Below are 20,496 nucleotides of genomic sequence, written 5' to 3' on the forward strand. Positions count from 1 at the left end.
CATCACACTTTAAGAAAAATTCAGATAAATTCCAAATGTTTCATAAAACATTGAACATATTTTGTAATGAGCATGGTTAAGGAAATAGAAAAATGTTAGGAAAATTTGAACAGTTTAGTAAGAAATAGTGTACTCCATTAGATCTGTCCAAGCAGAGGTCAAATACCTATTTGTTGTGGTATTTTAATTTAGATTCTTTCATAGAGTAGACAATTGGATTTGAGGTCACAGAACCTCTTCTGATTCTGTAGTTCTTTGATTTCACAATATAATGTACATTATTTAAGTCCAACCATTGCAATTGTATAACCCATGGTTTATGTCTTAGTCTGGTGTATGAATTCAATTGGTTATGGCTTCATATGATTTATAAACTCAGTCAGTTTAGATGGAACTTATAATGTCAACTTTAGGACTCGTGTAGTTTAAAGCTTTAGGGATTTGTACATGGAATTCTTGTGGAAAGTGAAAGGACTCTTATGAATTCCAGAGGGTTTTTAGCAGAGAGATTTATTGCGCAGGTTCAGAAGCTATAGCAACAAGCAATTCTGAACCCCGAGGGCGGGTTCAGACTTCAGTTTTATACTTTCCTTTCTTCAGGAACAAAGGAATACACATTGAAATACACATTGTAATACATTAGGTTCGTTTCTCACAGGTATACAATGGAGAGTTTGCTACATACATTGTATCCGAGTGCAATGCACATTAGGTTAGTCCAGGGGTAGGCAACTTCGGCTCTTTTATGACTCGTGGACTTCAACTCCCAGAATTCCTGAGCCAGCCATGCTGAGGGGAGAGGGAGAGGTTTCCATGCTGAGCCATGCTGGCTCAGGTATTCTGGGAGTTGAAGTCCACGAGTCATAAAAGAGCCAAGGTTGCCTACCCCCGGGTTAGTCACATACAACTAACACAGCACTATTTCAGTAATTATGCAGACACATCATTATTCTAGTGATTGTTCATCATTCCACATTAGAACAAAACAGTTCACAATCCTGTGGATCAATGCCCTTTTCTGACATGACTCATTTGCAAGGCTACTGTCACCAGTACTCCTAAATTATCCTCCTTGAGAGTTGAGGAACCTCCTTTAAAACATTTTTTCTAGCTGCCTGGCATATAAAACACTAGTACTTAACTACAAAGTTCTTAGATGTGATGTGAAATATTGAGCTCTTAATAATAATAATAAAGTTGGAAGGGACCTTGGAGGTCATCTAGTCCAACCCCCTGCTTGGGCAGGAACCCTATATCATTTCAGACAAATGGCTGTGCGTCCTTGGTGCTATCAGGAAAGTAAGCCTGAAGTGGAAAAAAAAAAAGTTAAAATGCTGATTTACTCAAAAGTGGTAAATTTAGGGCAATTTCTGTGTCTGTGCAGTTTTCAGTTTCTCTTGCCTTACCTCAAATAGCACAAACACAAATACCAAGCTTTCAAGTAGATCACATGTGTCAAACTCACCACATCACGTGATGTGTCACGACGTATCACAACTCTTTTTGCATTGCCGGCAATGAGGTAAGTGCGGCTTCGGTATGATGAAACCGGCCTGTGGGCCGGCAGTTTGACACCCCTGAAGTAGCTAGTCAATTGGGCACATATACATATCATTTTGCCACCAGTCCTGAAGTATGTGTAACAAGAATTCTTTTATTTAAGCAAAAAAAAAAAAAAGTTACAGAAATAATTAAAACAACCAAACATTCTTTCAGCAGCATCCTATTCCCCATTATAGTATAAATTGTTGGAGAAATACTCCTAGACCTAGAGAAACCCGCAGGGCCCCTCTGTCTTCTCTGCTACCTGGGTGATGAGGTTTGAGTCTGTTCTTCTACTGCCAGGATACATCTCAAAATCTCCCAAACTTTATTAACAATCTGCAGTCTTAGATAAACAAGTACTTGTTTGGTAAGTTTCCCAGGTGAAAGTCCTGAATCTACATACAAGCAAACTTATATAGTAAATTTCATACAAAGCCTTTCAAATGGTGCCATAGCATTGGCTAATCTACATTTGATCATTTACACATTTCTAAGGAAGTAAAAAAAAACAAAACCCTCAAAAGTTTACATTTGACAATCTATCATAATTAGAGCATTTCCAGAGCAATTTTCTGGAGAGATTATTCCGTTATCTATAATAACAGCCATTTGTGACACAACTTGCATCTCCACTGCAACCTTGAAACTGCATAGCCAGAGTACCTGTTTGCTCTTCTATTCAGGGCTGTTTCAGCTAACTTCACATCCTAATAACAAAGTCCTTTTGGCCTCTTTATTAGGACTAAATTCCTCATGAATTCCTCCCCACAATTCCTCTAGGTCCATCCATCTACTACAAAAAACAGTGTCTAAATTATCTCTTTAAAAAGAAAATAAAAGTATTTGCTGTTCTACTTCAGCAGATGGCAGCACCAAATCAACGTTGCTGACCTTGGATGTTAAGTAAATTCGTGGGCTGGGGAGTGCCTTCCAACAGGGTTGACTCCTGCTGACTTCCTGGACTGCCTCTACAGTTTTCCTGGCAAATTTTTCAGAAGTGTTGCTCCTTGTTGGGCCTGAGAAACAGGGACTAGAACAAGATTTACCCTCCCCCCCCTGCTGATTTTACATCTAAAGTGGGATTAGAACTTAGGATGCATTACACCAAACTGGCTCTTAAGTAGATTTGGCCCTGGGTTTTACTTTAATTGCTTTACTTTAAGGAGCCTGGTAGCATCTTTTCAGAATAACAGATTTCATTAAAGGACCTGAGCTTTTCTGAGCTACAGCCTACTTTAACTCAAGTCAGTAATAGAATCAGTAAAAGGGTTTTTTGTTAGGCTGAGAAGCTGAAAAAAACACATCCCACATTAAGGCAATGCCACTTCTGTAATGTTGCTTTAAACACTGTGGATGCAGTAATCAGAAATCTAACAATTCACACATTTGTCATCCATAATCCTTATCAAAATATTTCATCAAAAATGTATAGCAAACTATGTTCTACAGTTTGACACTTTTTATCTTAAGTATTTACAAATTTCTTTGAAAACAAAGTTGAGTAAAATGACAGACGTTTACTTGTTTTTAGATTTATAGTAGTGTTTCTAATATATTAGTTCCATTTATCAGACTCATTGGTTACTTATATTTTATCAAGACAATTCTTTTTGAAAATGTCTCCATCATGTTACAGATAAGTTCAAAGACAGCTTGTCAAATATCATTCACTGCCTGTAATATATCTGCCAGCAATAGGATATTTGCATTCAATAACAGTGTAAGGTCATTGTAAGAAATTACAACAGCATTTGGTATATTTTAGCTCCTTAAATATTGATTTGACACAACTAAGTGACTTTTATTCTTTCTAAAAATCATTTTTATAAGATAAAATACAATAAAAAATATTGCATTTTCATATACAATATATTCTAATCATGTTGAAAACTACAGCTTTTACACCTTTAGTATACTGAAAGGAAAAAAAACTTACAGTCTACATGTCATAAAGCTTAAGTTGTTCTTTGATATCAGATTCAGACATCTCTCCAAAAGTCTCTGACTTTTCCTTTAGAAGGGTGAAGATGGCAGCCAGCTGCTCTCTCTGAACCCTGCCAAGAACAGAAAGGAAAAAAAATGGAGACACTTTTATTCTGAGAAAGATAGTGGAGTTTGACAAGATAGCTTGCAGTATGGGATATTTCCTGTCTGAAATTTTAAAAAAATGCATGATGGTATGTGAATAATTTTTTTTTCACCCTATGCATACAAGACTGCACACATTTGATCTGAAATGCTGGGAATCTTGGTTCTGAATCTCCCCTCAAGATGTTTATTTATGTGGGGTGGCCCCACATACTTTTAGAAACATGTTTTCACTTCTAGCAAGCTACCTCTTGCATGGATTCCTGGATATCATGAATTCCAATGTATATTTTAGGTTGTGAAAAAATTACACAAGACACTAAGACAATTCATCTACAAATTAAATAATTTAAATGGGTGAACAATCTCTTCCAGTGAAAAATAGCATATCGTAAGGATCATTTTCAAGAACAAGCAACATCTAAGACAAGGGTGTCAAACTGCTGGCCCGTGAGCTGGATGCGTCACGCAGAAGCCGCGCCCACCCCAGCTCTGGCAAAGGGGGAAAAGGTTGAGATACGTCGCGACACATTACGTGATGCGGCAGAGTTTGACACCCCTGATCTAAGATATCCAGTAGGCTTTACAAATGTACTAGTATTGTACTACCACGTTGTCACTATTTTCTGATACTATTAATAAGGAGTTCCACCAACTAATCAGTTGAAATGTGGACACAATTAGAGGCAAATGAGGATACTTGGACAGTACTGTCATTCAGTGAATGTGGGCTTAAATATGACATTAGATAAATTTTAGTCTGGGATTATCCTACCCTCTTAAGAGACTGGAGCCTCAATCCATCTTCTAACAGGTAGCTCTCAACTTATCACTATAACTGGGATCAGATTTTCCATCACTAAGCTATGGAGTCGTAAAGCATAATGTCACATGACTGCATCACTTTACAACAGCAATACCAGCAGTCCTGGTTGCTCCAGATGTATGGGTTGTTAAGTGGGAAGCAGGGGGAGTCCATAAAGAGGATGGGGGTGCTGCAAGAGGGTGGAAGAAGCCTAGCACGGGCAAGCCATGCATGAGCTCAGGGAGGTCGGGGAGAGAGCGTATGGGGTTTGTGAACACATTTGTGCAAGAATAGGGAGGCTGGGGATGGAATAGGGTGTGGTTCAGGAGACTCTGGGTCTGCAAGAAGCTCCTGAGCCACAGGGCAAAGCCACAGTCACCCCTGGAAGCCTCAGCTGACCCAGCCCAGTATGCTACGCAAAACCATTATGCTAAGGGAAGTGCCAAGAGCATGATGCAAAGCCACAGAATTCCAGGAAGCGTCAACAGCATGGGGCAAAACTACTGTGCCCCAGAAAGTGCCCAAGATCCAGCCACAGTTGCCTTTGCCACTCTGCATTCCAAGCCCAACTCCACCCTTCAGTCTGCTGCACCACAGAAAGTGCCAACAGCATGGTACAAAGCCACAGCGTCCCAGAAATCACCCCTGCTGCACAGCTGCCCCTGAACCCCGCCCACAAAAAGAACTAGATGGGTAGGGGGGAGGTGAAGCAAATCCTGAGGTTGTAAGTGCAGGCAGGCTGCCAAGTCCTATAATCTGATTGTGAAGTGCTGCAACAACCGTAATTGTCAGGTCCCCAAATAAATGTATTCCTTCCTTTCTTATAGTATACTTGCTTTTGTAACCATTTTTGGGGGCCTGCCATTCTGTTGGGAGGGGGCAATGGTGGGATTCAGCCGGTTCACACCACTTCAGCAGAACCGGTAGCTAATTTTTTGTTGTCCAGGCCCAAAATGGACTTCTGGAAGTGGAATCTACACAGATAATTGGTTGTTCACAAATTTGAATCCCACCACTGGGAGGGGGGATGTCTTGGGGATGCTTTGTACTGTCTGGCCACTATGCCCTTCCCCCAGGAGAAAGAATGCATCATCCTTATCCAAGAGATGGTTGGCACTTGGAGCCAGAAGGAAATGAAAGCAAGAGAGACCTTGAAGAGCGAGCCATCAGAGACAGTTACCAAAACATTATGCCACCTGTAGATTGGCTGGAATTCAAAAGAAAACTGGGACTGGGGGAGGTGGAAGAGTAATGAATAGTGGCTTTAATAAACTGCTTGCATGGATTTTACCTCAGATCTTGCCTTTTCTCTGCTATCACTAGCCCCTAATAAAAGTTCTTTTTGAGACAATGCCTGTTTCAAGAGTTCTGCTTTCTTGGGTGGCTTAGCTGAGGTAGGTCCTTACAGTAACTTTGGGGACTGATTAGTCAAGTCACTTTTTCAGTGCTTCCATCACTTCAAATGAGTGCTGAATGAATGGTTGTAAGTTGAGCATCGCCTATACTGTCTTAACATTAAAAGAAACATTTTTTACCCAGGGCTTAGAAAGTATTTCGCTTATCTTAGTTTCACAGGGGGATTCTTGGCTTTCTTCATTTTTCCAAAGTTTGCTTGTTTCTGCTGAGTACTATATAAGTGTGGCACAATATTCAGGTTTGCTGCTAATGCTGCCTTAATTCTTGAACAGGCTGTGGCCTCCTGAGCCCCTTTTTTGCATTCACTAATGCTTGTATGAACTTAAGTGAACTCCAGATGGTAGAGGACAGGAAGGCCTGGAGGAACGCTGTCCATGGGGTCACGATGGGGCGGACACGACTTCGCAACTAACAACAATGCTTGTAGTATGCCTAGACCTGTCACTTATTCCATCTCTGCCACCATCTGCCAGAACTCCTTATAAGTAAGACGGCATTTTTAAAGTTTCTGAAGTCTCTCTGATCTTTGGGTTTTTCTTTGGATGGCCATTGCTCCCTTTGATGCCCCTCTTCCTACTTCCATGCTGACCAATGCAGATTCTTACATACTTGCTCTCAAGAAGCGTAGGAGTCAAGTTGCAGATGCTCCTAGGACACAGGTCGGCAACCTGCGGCTCCGGAGCCGCATGCAGCTCTTTGAGCCTTCCCCTGTGGCTCCCAGCCTCCTCTGCCATTTGCAGAGACAAAGACAGAGAGGCACTTGCACTTCCCTGCTTCTCTCTTTGTCTCTGTCTCTGTCTCTCTCTCTCTCTGTGTGTGTAAAAGAGAGTAGACTCATAGTGTTCTCTGAGGAGCTGAAAAGCTTTTGGGGTAAGGCTCCTCCCTTTGCTGCGTCTCTGCAGGAAGCAGGAAGGTCAGGAGAGAGCTAACTAGCCCAGCTATGCTGACTCAGGAATTCTGGGAGTTGAAGTCCATGAGTCATAAAAAAGCCGAGGTTGCCTACCCCTGAGCTTGTTGGAGAACAGCTTGAAGCCAGCTTGGCAGGTGAGCAGAAGATTGGAGAGAGGGAGGAGGAGAGAAAGAGAGAGGGGGGGGGAAGAGGACTGGCAGACCAAGTGCAGAAAGAAAGAGAGAGAGAGGGAGGGAGAGAGAGACAGAGAGAGACCCTTTTGATATCTAAAATGAAGATAATACTGCATATATCCTTTTTTACCTTTATGAGTAAAAAACATGCTCCTAGATTGGAGCTAAATGCAGAACAGACTGATTTATAGTTGGTAGACCGGGTGCCTCACCCAACAGATAAGATATATATATATATATATATATATATATATATATATATATATATATATATATATATATATATATATATAGATATATATCTATATGCATATATATATGCACATATGTATATATGCATATATATAATGCTATATATATATATATATATATATATATATATATATATATATATATGCAGTGTTATCTACATTTTAGATATCAAAAGGGCTCCCAGTGTTTTGTTTTTGGTGGGAAACGGGTCCAAGTGGTTCTTTGAGTTGCCTACCCGTCGTAGGATTTTTTTTCTAAATGCCTATGTGCCTATAGCATCACACCTGTCAGTCCACCAAGAAGGGGTAGGGAGAGAAAAAAACCCAACAAAATCATGCCAAGTCATAATGTGGCATATTTGGTTTTTAACACAGTGTAAAAGTGTCAATCCAATTGCTCACATAGGTAGGCAATTTTTCCCCTTGATGTCTTCTTTAGCAATTACAGTGGTACAAATTATGCAGATGCATAGAGGCAAGCTGTGGTAGAAAAAGTATTCACAGTGGTTTACCCACCACTCATATGTAATATTAGGCTGAAGATTTAGATACTGAAAGAGCGGAGGTGGCGCAGCAGTTAGAGTGCAGTACTGCAGGCCACTTTAGCTGACTGTGTTCAGCGGGTCAGCGGTTCAAATCTCACCGGCTCAAGGTTGACTCAGCCTTCCATCCTTCCAGGGTAGGTAAAATGAGGACCCAGATTGTTGGGGGCAATGTAAATATATATATATACATTGCTTACTGGTGTACACCGCTTAGAGAGTGCTTGCACTTAAAGCGGTATATAAGTCTCATAAATAAATAAACAAACTGACATTGGGAGGAAAAAAATCACTGGAAACCCTCTTCCTTTTTTATTGCACTTCTAAAAAGACCTGGATTTTCAACGTGCTTGCCTAAAAATTATTACCAGCTGTGAAAAATGGCCAGCAAAGTTTACCTGTATGCAAACATCCTTAGTTAAGCTGGTATTACTCTTGTAATTACATCTATACAGTTGTATGCAAAAGTTTAGCTTGATCAAACTGTGTTTCAATGAAGCCCTAAGTGAACAGAACCTTTACATAGTACAAAATTTTCTCTGCAAATTTGAATGCATGCTTACTATTTATGTGTAGTTGTTAATAGATTCAAAACAAAACAATGGTGAATATTACAGGTGTAAAACATTTGGACATCTTTCCAATCTGTATTTGTAATATCTCCTTTGGAAGAAATATCCACTTCCAACTGTTTATTGTAGCCACCTAAGGGTCTTTCTGTTCTTGCTTTTGAAATGTTTTCTTACTTTTCTTTGCAGAATATTTTAAGTTCAGAAATAGTCATAGGTTTCTTTGCATGCTATGCTTGATTGGGATCTCTTTATACATTTTCAGTAATATTCAATTCTGGGGACTGTGAATGACTTTCTTTCTTGTAAGAATTTAAAGTATGGTTTTGTTTTCTAAGGCCAATAAATCATATCTTTTCTAGTTCAAATTCAAATCTGAATTTATTGGAAGCAAGGGCTGTGGGCCTACTATGCATATTTACAAACACAATGATCAGTCATGAAAACTATTTAAATGTTTATTGAACTGAAAAATGGCAATATACATTTTGAAACTGCTAGAAATTATATAATCCTTTATACAAGATCTACCTTCATATTTAGAAAAAAAAACAAAAAACAACCCCCCCCCCAACTCAGACAGCATTATTTGTCATTGTTGAAGAGATAGCTTTGCTCATTGCCAGTAGGCTTTTTCCTTATATATGTATTGCTGCATACTGAAAGATTATATTGTATATAAGGCATTCTTTGCATAGTTAATGGTGTTTTGAACACGGAGTCTATCAATGTGAATTGGAGGCGAAGTGGTTGCTAACAAATATCTCAAAGCAGAGTGTCCTTATATGAATGAGATTGGGTTGCAAACTATACTATATTAGTGAAAAAAGATATAGAAATGGAAGCTTACCATTTAAAAAATAATTATGTCAAAGCTTCCTACTGTTCCTTAAATAAGCCTGGGGAGGGGGGAGAGGGAATTAGTCTAGAGGAAAACAGTTCTTAAACCTATGTGTCCCAAAGAATGATTGACTAAATAATTTCAAGTATTTCCAAATAATTACGATTTTGTTTCAGAAAGTAACTGGGAATGGATTATGAAGCTTTCCCTCAAAATATAGGAGAGCAACATTTAAAAAAAAATCCAATCTATCAAACAGGAAGTGATTATCAGTAAAACATCAAAATTGATGTCATGACAGAATAGTGACACAACACAAAAAAATGATGTATCTTTAATCTTGTTTAGGAAATGTAAAATTGGTAACCAAAGGGGCATTTTACAATCCATAGCTCACATTTTCAGATTCCATTCTTGGGAACAGGCTTGAAATGTCAAGTAAACAAAAGAATTAGCAAATGAAGTGCTTTTAATCATTGTAATTAAAATTAGTCACAAATTATTATACTAAGACTGCACTCCTATACTCTTATTTAGGAGTATACCCCACTAAATTCAGTAGGACAAACTTCTAAACTTATGTGTATATGATATAGGATTATAGGGTAAATCTTTATTGTTTCTCAGGACTTCCTTCTGTCCAAGATGAAATACTGTTTCATTTCCAAGAGGCCAGAGTCTGTATCATGCAACCAGCCTTCCATCTGTGGGTGGAAGGAACCTTCAGAAGAGTTAATATATTACAGCTCTGTCTTCAAATTTATCTAGAAGGTTTTTTGGTCCAGGACAGAGAGGTGAAAAGGGGTCAACTCTAGCTTGTTCTACCATCCAGACAGAAAACAGGTCCATTGTACAATAACTGATCACTGTTGTCCAGGTTATCTAGTTAATCTTTTTTTCTTTTTCTTTTGTTTGGGGGAGGCTGCAGATATGGAGTACCGAACACAACAAAATCTGCTTGTTTTATTCCCCCAGAGGTGTTACTTTACATCCAAGAACAGAACCCTCACAATGTAGTCTGTTATTTTCTCTAGCCATATAATTCTCCAGACCAGACACCCCAACTTGTTCCAATCTTGATATTACAAGGAATGAATCTGAGGAACTCGGCTTCAGCCAAACAGAAAGTCTTATATTTTGAGGGATACTTTTCGGTTGTGTTTGGGGTTTGGCCCTTTTATTTTTCCTCATAAAATGCCAAAAGATAAGTCTTAGGAAGAGTCTAAGGATAACTTCATATAGTCTTCAGTTCTGCAAAGAGAAACAAGAAGAAAATAAAGAGAATACATTTTAATTGTGTCACCTTGGGTTAGTTATATATTACTAATGCTTTTATTTTTTAATAAGAGAATAAACTCAGTGCAGGGAAGGAGTTTTAAGGAAAGTTTCTAGACCTTTTGGGCATACACAAATAACATAAGGATGTCTCAAGTTTTTTAAGAGGATACTTCATCATTTGCAGCAGGATAGCCTATATGCCCAAGAACATGAGTTACGGTATCTACATCACCTCTCATTTTCCATCAGGAACATTTCACATTTCTTTCTAGCCCTATCAAGTGAAAACTGACAAGGATCTCGTGGACATCTTGTGGCCATTTGGGGAAAGGATAAATACAGAACTGTGTCTGAAGGTAAGTACTACCTTCTTTAACAATCCCATGATTTGTTGCTCAGACTCATGAACCAGCCCTATGGGTTCAGATGTGGGGATTAAAATATGAGCTGTTCTATTTGTCAGAAACCAGTTTCGCCGAGCCCAGAATTGGAACTTGCAATGAATGGGACTGTCATACTGCATAGCTATCAACAAATTCCTTTTTGTACTGGTAGCAAACACTTTCTAAAAATGTATCCAGTCTAGGAATGCTACTTTCATTTTCAATTGTGTGTTTTTGTAAGTCAAATATTAGGTTCATAAATATTAAGAAAACATATGCTTGGTGAGGATCATTTGGTGATGATGTGGATACTTGTAAACCATTTATCATAGACTACTACTGAAATGGCTATTGATTGTACATGACATCCAGTTCTTAAATATCAGGTAATGTATAAAATGTAAATGCTCTACTTTTTAAGTTGCAAAAAGTCTTACTGCTGCACAACCTTTTTTCTCTTTTACGTTGAGGACAGCTGAAGCAATATTTATGAATTAATGACCATCTATAGTTACGCAGCTGGCAGTTGATGAGATTAAAACCTAAAATGGACAATCTGAAGCTCGAGGAGCAGATGAAGCCTTCAAATCTCTCTTCTGCACACACACCCCACCTCCCCACAAATTTTCTCTGTCTATAGTTGCTGTTAATTCCTTAACATTTTGAGGTAGGAAATATGTGGACATGAAAGTATAAGATCTAAAATGAAAGGAAAAACAGGCCACAGACCCAGGGGAAAGATTGGTCCACGTTGATGACAAGCCACTTCTAATCTCTTTGGTCTTTTCCTTTTTCTGCCCAAGAACAGCTATTTCAACAGTTAGAATTGAAGAAGCTTCTTGGGTAAGAAGCAAAACATTTTCAAAGAAAAAAAACCAAGAAAGTCTAGTTGCCTTTTGGAAAAAGCACCGTTGCGATATTTCAATATATAGCTAGTTGCTAAGTTTTATTTTAACAGATGGATATTAAAAAAAAACGAGCCATCCCAGAGTTCCAGCTGTAAGTAATCAGAGATTAGTTCTGTAAAAAAAAGTGGCCAACAAGCTATTCTATACTGTACTGTTCTGATATGCCTGTGCTTATGCTTTAGTTTTAAGTGATATATAGTGTGCTCGTTTACAGTTATATTCTAAATGGCCCATTTTGTAAAGTAACTTTGGGGCAAACAGATTGAGTAACATTTGGAAATTATTATTTTTAAGCTGTCATTAATGTTGTCGTCACAACATTAATAGCTCTGTTAAAGCTTTTCTAACTCCATCTATTTCAGCTGAAATATTTCTTCCCGAGCACATACTATAACATTAGTTGACAATGCAGGGAGAAGGAACTCACTTGCTTTCATATGTTAATTCAACAACACTACAGCAAATCATTGGTATGCCAGGTGGACATCCTAATACTTTAGCCCAAATCTACAGAAATTTTTGGAAGCTTCGGGTCATTATTGTTTACTATTATTGCAACCACAATACCATAATAAAAGCAGCAGAATTCTCTGATTGATTTTGGGCTGAGAGAGGAGGAATATTTTCCTTGGACATGTAAAGTTTATTTCAGATTTAATTTACCAATTTCCCCCCCTAGGTTTGCTGTTAATTTGTTGCTGAATTACCTCAGTGATCTGAAAACCTTCAGGGCTGCAAAAACTATAGTTAGGGGATCATGCATGGCTTGTAGTTTACACCCTATCTACCATCACTCCAAAATGTTTATTTTTGCTAACATACTAACAATTATTATTTAAACCGATGCCTTTATGTTTTACCTGAGAAACTCTAAAATTGCCTGGAGTAATTCTTTGTTATAGAACTGTTTAATATGATGGAATGTTATCTAATTCTTATCATCTCTTTTATGAGGACATACTTGGAAAATACAGGTCAAAGCTGAGAGCTGACTTTCAAACTGAGAGCTTCGAAGGTTACATCTGGAAAACAAATTCATCCAACTTCTTTCAAAATTCCATGAATGAAGCAGGATGGTAAAACTTTCATTCATACAGTCCCATGGCAGATGCTAATTTTCAAATGTCCTGATAGTTTCCTGATTTTGACTCGCCTTTTATCGCTTGCTATCAAAGAACTGCACCCACAACATCTAGCTGCAGGCAGAAAATGGCTGACTATGACAGGGTCAGAAATACGAATAAGGAGACAAATTCCTTGTGTGTCCAATCACACTTGGGCAATAAAGAATTCTATTCTATGAAGTATAGAAGAATATACTGTGAAAACTGCAGGCTAATGAGAACTAGAAGCTGAGCAAAAATGGAAAGCAATCAAGGGCTCAAAGTAGCTTTCCTTGTCATCCACCTCCCCCCCCCATTAAATTCCTGTAGAGTCTTATGGAGATGGTTTTGAGGGGAATGTTCAGCAGCCATCTCTCACACCCAGAAAAAAAGACAGAAGCAATCCTTAAAGTATGGGGGGAAAGGTAACATTTGGAAGAGATAGATTCAGGCTGGCTCTTTCTGGACTCACTAAGTGGGAAGAGAGGAAAAACACAACCAGATTTGCAAGGTTCTGTTAATATAGCTTAATTCTATAAAGTTGACTTCTAATTTTCTTGTTGAATCCGTTTCCTGATCTAGACAACCCCAAAGGCTAGAATCAGGTACAGGCATAAAAAAAACCCAACAAATTTTTATATGTCAAAATATAAAATCGGACTGTACAGTTAAGAAAACTTACTACTGCTTTTGAAAAATAATAGCAATTGTAAAAGCATAGAGCAGTCAGCTACTTTGTAGTCCAAAGCATCTTTTTGATTTGCCAGTTCTTTCCATACATTGTTGCTGAATTTTTCACAAGGTGTTCTGGTGCCCCAAAACCAGATAACTCCTAGAAGAAATACGTCTTGCAGCCAGAAAATATTGGGTGAACCAGATTGCTGATATTTGGGAGATTATAACTGATCTGCTTTTTCTATCCTACTTCTTTAGTAAATAAAATTTACCAAATGTGCATTAGGATATCTGCAGCAATATCCGGGTCTTTCTACTGGTTGGATCAGGTCATTGCTAAAGTAACTCAAAATCACAGTCCAGATGAAATAGCTTGCTGAAGCCTTAGTGAACCTATTGGGCAATGCATGGGATTTCACTATGGCTGGAAGGCACCCAAGTGAAAAAGCTGACTTATGAAAAGTGGTCTGGTCTGGAAATCTTTCATGGGTTAACACGGAGGTCCCCAACCTTTTGGGCACCAGGAACCGGTTCCGTGGAGAGTTTTTCTGCAGACCAGAGGGTGCATGGTTTTGTGTGCTGCCTGCATCTTGTAGATGGGGCTTTGCTTGTTTGTGCAGACTGGTTGCTGGCATGCCACGGCCTGGTACTGGTCCACGGGGGGACCCCTGGTTTAACAGACTGAACAGCATTTAAACTTAATTTGAAGAGTAACATTTCCTACCCTCATACCCTGAAGAGGACAAGGGCAATAACTGAAATTTGACAACAATACCTGTTGCCCCCAATGTGGTTTGACTGCTAATAAACAGTAACTGTAGTCCAAGACATCCAGAAACCCCCAGGCTGGGGAAAGAAACACTTGGCAGTTTTATTGAGTACACCAACTCCCCCAAAGTGTTTGTCCATCCTTCTTGCCCAACCTTCTATCGTGCTGCAGAAGATGAAATGAAAAAAAGGAGCAGAAACTTACCAGCCTCTCTTATCCCAAAGAAGCACCATGCTGGATAGGAAAGCAAAGGAGTGAGAGGAGGAGGAAGGGGGGGGGAGGAGGAGGAGGAGGAGGGGGAGGAGAAGGCAAGTGTAGAGGAGGCAAAGGACATGAAGAGGTGAAGGTATTTATCATCTCAAGGCAACACATAAACACACAGGGTTTCAGCAAGCAAAAATTATGGAGAAGTTAGCAGAAGAGCATGCACTGAAGAGCAGGGTTAGCAGATGCCAAGGGGTAACTGTTCCAAGAGATCCCCACCCTTATGAAGGCTGGTGTTTGGGAAAAGGGAAACTGGAAAAAATTTTGGATGCCTTGATTATTCTTCTGCTCCTTTACCTTATATACAGGAGCTGTTATGAATTTCCAGTCCAAATTTAAGTATAGTTTACATACCGATTTGTTGTAATAAGAAGACAATCTTTTTCTTTTTTAAAGAAAAGAAGAAGCAGACCTCAAATGGAAAACTCTGCCCCCTCTTGCTGTACCTTCTTGGATTTCAGCAAGGGATTATGGACCAATAGCTTTTAATGACAGATGTTGTTCTTTCATTTAGGTGATTTGAGTTTCAGATTGTGGTATCCAATTTGCTGCAAGCTTTTCTCATCGCTGAAGTTTAGATGAAAGGCAAGGACAATTGGAAGAGCATCTCTGTCTTACTTTATATCTCACTCCTCTCCTCATCTGATAAATGAATGCCTATTGGTAAGCAAATATTTGTACATCTTCTCTCCCCCAAATAGCTAACAGAACATGTGATACTGCTATAGCGATCTTCATTCCATACTCCCCATCTCTGGTGGAATGGAAGTAGGAAAGCATGATGACAAGGAAAGTTCCTCCATGCAATATAGAAGGGGAAGAGATCTACAAATGTAATTATATTTCTAAGAAGTACCTAAGCAGGATTTGAGGGTATTAGCCTCTCCCACTGTTAATTCCCAGCATCTAGTCTTCAGATGTATAAATCTCTATCCTGGAGGTAATATGCAAACATAATAATTAGCAACCATTGTTCACTTTCTTTTCTATTAATTTCTAATTTTCCACAAACTTGGAGGGTGTTTTTGCGCTGGATGTTCTGTAACTGGGACACTGAAAGGAATGTGATAAAAGAAGTTTTGCAGCAAATGACTAGAAGTACACATTCGGTTTATAAAAACAGGTTTCCCCTTTCTAAATCTGTTGTATTATTGTTACTTTAGCAACAGGCAGAGCATTTACAAAGTAGGGAACCTTCAGTTCTATAAATGTTGCTGAATTATAACTCCCAATATGTTCCCTTCTCCCATTTGCCCTGGGTAGGTCTAATGAAAATGGTTAAAAAACAAAAACACTTAAAAGGACCACAGGTTCCCCATCCCATAGAATAAATATGTACAAATCTGTTATTATGTTCTCAACTTCAGTAAGGAACAGCAGTTGGGAAGATTTGTCTCCCCTGTTGCTTAAATAATACTAAACACCTTGTATTAATAGCAATAGCAGTTAGACTTCTATACTATTTCACAGAGCTTGGCATCCCTCTCTAAGCAGTTTACAGAGTCAGCCTATTGCCCCTAACAATCTGGGTTCTCATTTTACTGACCTCGGAAAGATGGAAGGCTGAGTCAGCCTTGAGCCAGTCAGGATCGAACTTCTGGTGATGAGCTGAATTAGCCTGCAATACTGCATTCTAGCCACCGCACTACCATGGCTCATAATACCAATTTAATACCAATTTAATCAACAATTTGCCAAATATGCTAGGAAATATACGTTTGATAAATGTTATGAAAGACACAACAAACCACTCCAAAATTACATCTCAAGATTCCTCCGGAAAAGACTAGTTACTAAAAACTGAAGGTGACATGCCCAAATAATGCAATTTAGCAAAAGGGATTTTGTTGGCAATTTCAAGTAAGAAAACATCTTCATCTTATGAGAGCATGCCACTAAGAGGCCTTCCCTAGTGTTGTCTTTCGAGGAAAAATGAAAAATACAACACAGTTAACTAAAAGATTAGAATGGCAAATATGCAGGAAACCATTGTTCAAGCTTCAAAGCGTGCATTAAAATTGTTTTATAAATAAATACATAATACAGGCCCAATTGGAATTAATTGGATGTACATTTGTAGGCCTGGAACTGACTCAATTTGAATTTAACCTGTTTGGAGTGCATTAAATGCCTGCCATTTAATGAAAACCTGCAGCTCGTACCTACAATCTAAATATCAGTTATAGACTTGACTGAATAGGCTGAAGCTGGTGCCTCAGTAGAGAGCTATGAATAACCCTTGGAGCCTCTTTGACTGACTGCTCTCCCTCCCTGTTGTTTTTCTCCCTCTTCATGTTGCCTGATTCCTCAAGGAGTACAAGCAAGCTTGGAGAGCAGCAAAAAAGAAAGAGCAATATCCTCACTTTTTCTGGAAGACCTGCAACTCAAGCAAAGAGCTTTCTCTGTAAGTGGGTAGGGGCAGCATGTTGAGGAAGCAGGACAATTTATTCTGATGCCTATATAACAAACTAAGGAGTATTATTCTCTGGTGTCTGCAAAACCTTTATAAATAGGCTTATAAATACCAGAGGGAACATGGGAGACACTGTACTTTGTAAGGCAAAATATCAAAAATCTACAGGACCATCCATGGTGCTCAACAGATGCTAATTTAAACAAAAGAGATTGAAGCATGTACTTGGATCGATTATGCCACCGATACCTCACAGTAGCTAAGAGCAGGACCTTTACACTGAAAAACAAAACTTTTCTACTAATATCAAGCAAGCCACTCTCTCAGCCTTAGTCTCCTCCATAGAAACCGTGACCTGCGACTGATTTGGACAGACAGTTCCTCCAGGCCCAAAAGTAGAGAACTGCCACCCAGGACTCACTGAATTAGTCAAGTTGCCCAAAGTTCAGGTTTCAAATTGGAGGGACATGTTCCTCCCCTTAGCTAAAGACTGTGAGTGAGGTAATAGATGGGAAAGGCCAGCAGCATATGTTCCACTAGGCAAAAGTGCACCTCTTTTTTCCCGCTGAACTGTGGTGCTCCTGATAAATGAAATGGGGCACAGAGGAGAGGGAGACTTAATTTATTAGTTATGAATAGGGAGAAGGGGAGGAAGTGCAGGGGGAGGGGAAACATGGTCAACTTTAGTTTCCAGTCACATTAGCAGAGGTTATAGGTGGAGCCACTACTTCTAAGAAATATCATCTCCTTACCAAAAAGATTTGCAAGAAATGTTTGTGGCCGAGGACCTAAGGTACTTGCTAGAGGGAGGTGAGGTCAGAGGTCAGCTCAATCCTGCAATATAATAAACGCAGCAAACCTGGGTCACATCAAAATGGCAGCAATGCCAGGCAATGCCCAACAGGAAAAAAGAAAGAAAGGGAGGGTTAGGGTGCACACGTAGGCACATGGCATGAAGAACCAAAGGCTCGAAGGGCGGATGGCATGGCTTTCCTCAGCTGATTCAGTGTAGCTCCTTACCTGAGGGCAGCCTTGCCCAAAGAAACCACAACAAAGGAGGAGGATTTGGAAAAGCCTGAAATGGAAAACTGCTGGTGCCACCACCAGCTCTCCGAGGGAGGGAAAAAGAAAAAAGAAAACAAAACAAAAAAGCTGGCAGAAACAAACACAAGACAGACAGACAAGGTCACAATGACAAGAAACAGAGAAACCGTTAGAAGAAATGCAACAGTCTGCCAGATGCCCATTAGCACAAGAGGTTTGGGGGGGGGGAGGAATTTGCAAACAGCTCTGCACAGGCCAAGGCAGCAAGCATTAAGTAGGGCAGGTGAATCTGGAAAGTGGATAAAGGACACAGGAAACCCTGGTCAATCGTGTAGCTGCAATCAGGGTGTAGGTGGAAAAGGTTGTTACAAACCCTTTCTTTCCTTAGGAAAGTGCTGTCCTAGGGAGTAACTCAGGTTTGTGTCAAGTAAAAGATGAGTTTGGGTTATCTTTAAATACTTGTGTAACAAAGGTCAGGGAATCCTGCTTATTGTTGCAATTGTTCCTCTGCATTTATTTTATTCTACAAAGCCGCTCCAAATGCAATCTATTCTGAGTGACATAGGATTCCTGAGAATGTGCCTGATAAATTAACATTTACACTTGATTTCTCCAGTATGTAATTCTTCAGATGTGTGGGATACAAACCCTTAACGTTCCCAACCAAGATGGCAGATGGAATACATTTGGAGGGCACCACATCAGAGAAGGTTGATCTGCACAATTGTCAAAGCAGGCCCGCATAGCACATAGTGTCTGGAACTGATGCAGAATTGTAGCTTTGCATTTAGTTCCAGAGGGCTCAAAGTGCATTTACTGGTTTGTTGTATAATGAAGTATGTAATTCAAATAATAGTCATATTTGATCAGCTGCCTGTGGTACACAACTGGTAAGTATTGGCATACTGGAGCATGCTGGGCATGACTGACTGCTATAGAGCCACAGCATTACCTAAGTTTTATAGCTATAGCCTCTAAAGGCCCATTGATGCCACTTTTCTCATAGTGCCCAATAGAATCAAATAAATAATCTAATACCCAGGAAGACACTATCTAGTCATAACTAGTCAAACTAGATTCGTCAATAGGCAGAGGAAATTGAGAAAATAAATATGAACCATACCATTCACAAAGCAAAAATGAAGACAGCAATGGTATAATTAGCTAGACTCTCTTTTGCCTGCCAGCGATGCCTCAATTAAAAACTAGCTAATAATTTTGGAAATGATACTGTATTGGTATCAGTAGTAATGATAGGAGTCCAGCATATTAGACTCTGAGAACCGTTGAATATTTGATAATGGAGGAATGCTCCAGGAATCTTGATTTGTTGGACGGCGCAGCCTATAATCCCAGTTTTTACAAAAGTATAATTAAAGGAATGCAACTCATTTGGGATTCATACATGAATGCAAATATGCCATGTGCCCTGAATGTTATGAGTGCAATGGAAGAATGGGAGGTAAATAACACTGTAGTCCGAGATGGCTCACAGTTTTGATGGTGATATACAATAGCCTTAAATAAAATGTATACCAAAATGAACATTGATTGTTCAGAGATGAACCTCCGCAAATAATTAAAGTTTGTGCATTTGTATCTTTGCTGTATTGTTAAATTATTGTAAAACTCTCTCCTAAAGAAGCATTGCACTAACAATGTCTGAAGGCATTTCAACAGAACAGGGAATTAGTATCTCTTTGATCAAAGAGACCATTTGTAAGACATTCAGTGAAGCTGACAAGGTGGCTCCAGGTCTCTTCCTGACCTACAATTCAACAGATAAATGCACTATACCCATACTTTAGGAAAGACTGTTTTTCTTCCACCTGATATATATGGTTGGTATATCATTTGTCTCAGTAGTACACCCTTCTCCAAATTAGGACTGATAAAAGGATTATCTGTATATTTAAACTGAATACATACACTTTTAAAGAAAAAGTTTTCCCCTGCCCGGTCATGTTCAACTCTAGGGGAGAAGTGCCCATCTCTGTTTCCTAGCCAAAGGAGCCAGCACTTTCCGAAGAGGCTTCTGTGATCATGTGGCCAACATGGCTATACGCCAAAGTGCATGGAATGCTGCTACCTTTCCATCAAAGTAGTATCTATATATCTACTTGCATTTTCATGCTTTTGAACTGCTAGGTTGGTAGGAGCTGGGGCTAAAATGGGAGCTCACTCCCTCATGTGGTACTTGGGTCTCAAATTGCCAACTTTCTGGTCAACAAGCCCAACATCTTAACTGCTAGGGCACCATGCCTCCTATACAATATACACATTTAAAACCTGCTAAAGTCACTCACATATTCCCTTGTCTTCTCTACATGGTCACATAATTGCTTAGCCCTGCCAAAAAAATATCCACAGTATAAATGACTAACCACGAGTTTATATTTTTGGGGTTAAGAATTAATGTTTTTTGTTCATGTACATCTTAGATCAAGAACTGGGTAATAGGAGGCACATATGCACTGACGATTTGACGTTCCTAGTTAAACAGGAGGAACACTGGTATA

The 20,496-nt window shown here is 39.3% G+C and overlaps 1 protein-coding gene across 4 annotated transcripts in view; it reads right to left on the minus strand.

Moving 5' to 3' along the window:
* Positions 1-3,463: 3,463 nt before the first annotated feature.
* Positions 3,464-20,496, minus strand: part of MXRA7 (matrix remodeling associated 7) — a 62,038-nt gene continuing 45,005 nt past the window's right edge. For 2 of the 4 annotated variants that reach the window (XM_039328111.1, XM_039328109.1), the window contains exon 4: positions 3,464-3,599. In XM_039328111.1, the coding sequence (XP_039184045.1) occupies positions 3,485-3,599 (115 nt within the window). In that variant the 3' untranslated portion in view covers positions 3,464-3,484. Of the gene's footprint in view, positions 3,600-8,743; positions 10,392-17,685; positions 17,768-20,496 lie in introns of those variants that run through there. The other 2 variants (XM_039328113.1, XM_039328112.1) reach the window with 2 other exon arrangements.

This window comes from Crotalus tigris, unplaced genomic scaffold (assembly GCF_016545835.1).
Source record: "Crotalus tigris isolate CLP2741 ecotype Arizona unplaced genomic scaffold, ASM1654583v1 scf7180000024370.6872682, whole genome shotgun sequence".
Lineage (NCBI taxonomy): Eukaryota > Metazoa > Chordata > Lepidosauria > Squamata > Viperidae > Crotalus > Crotalus tigris.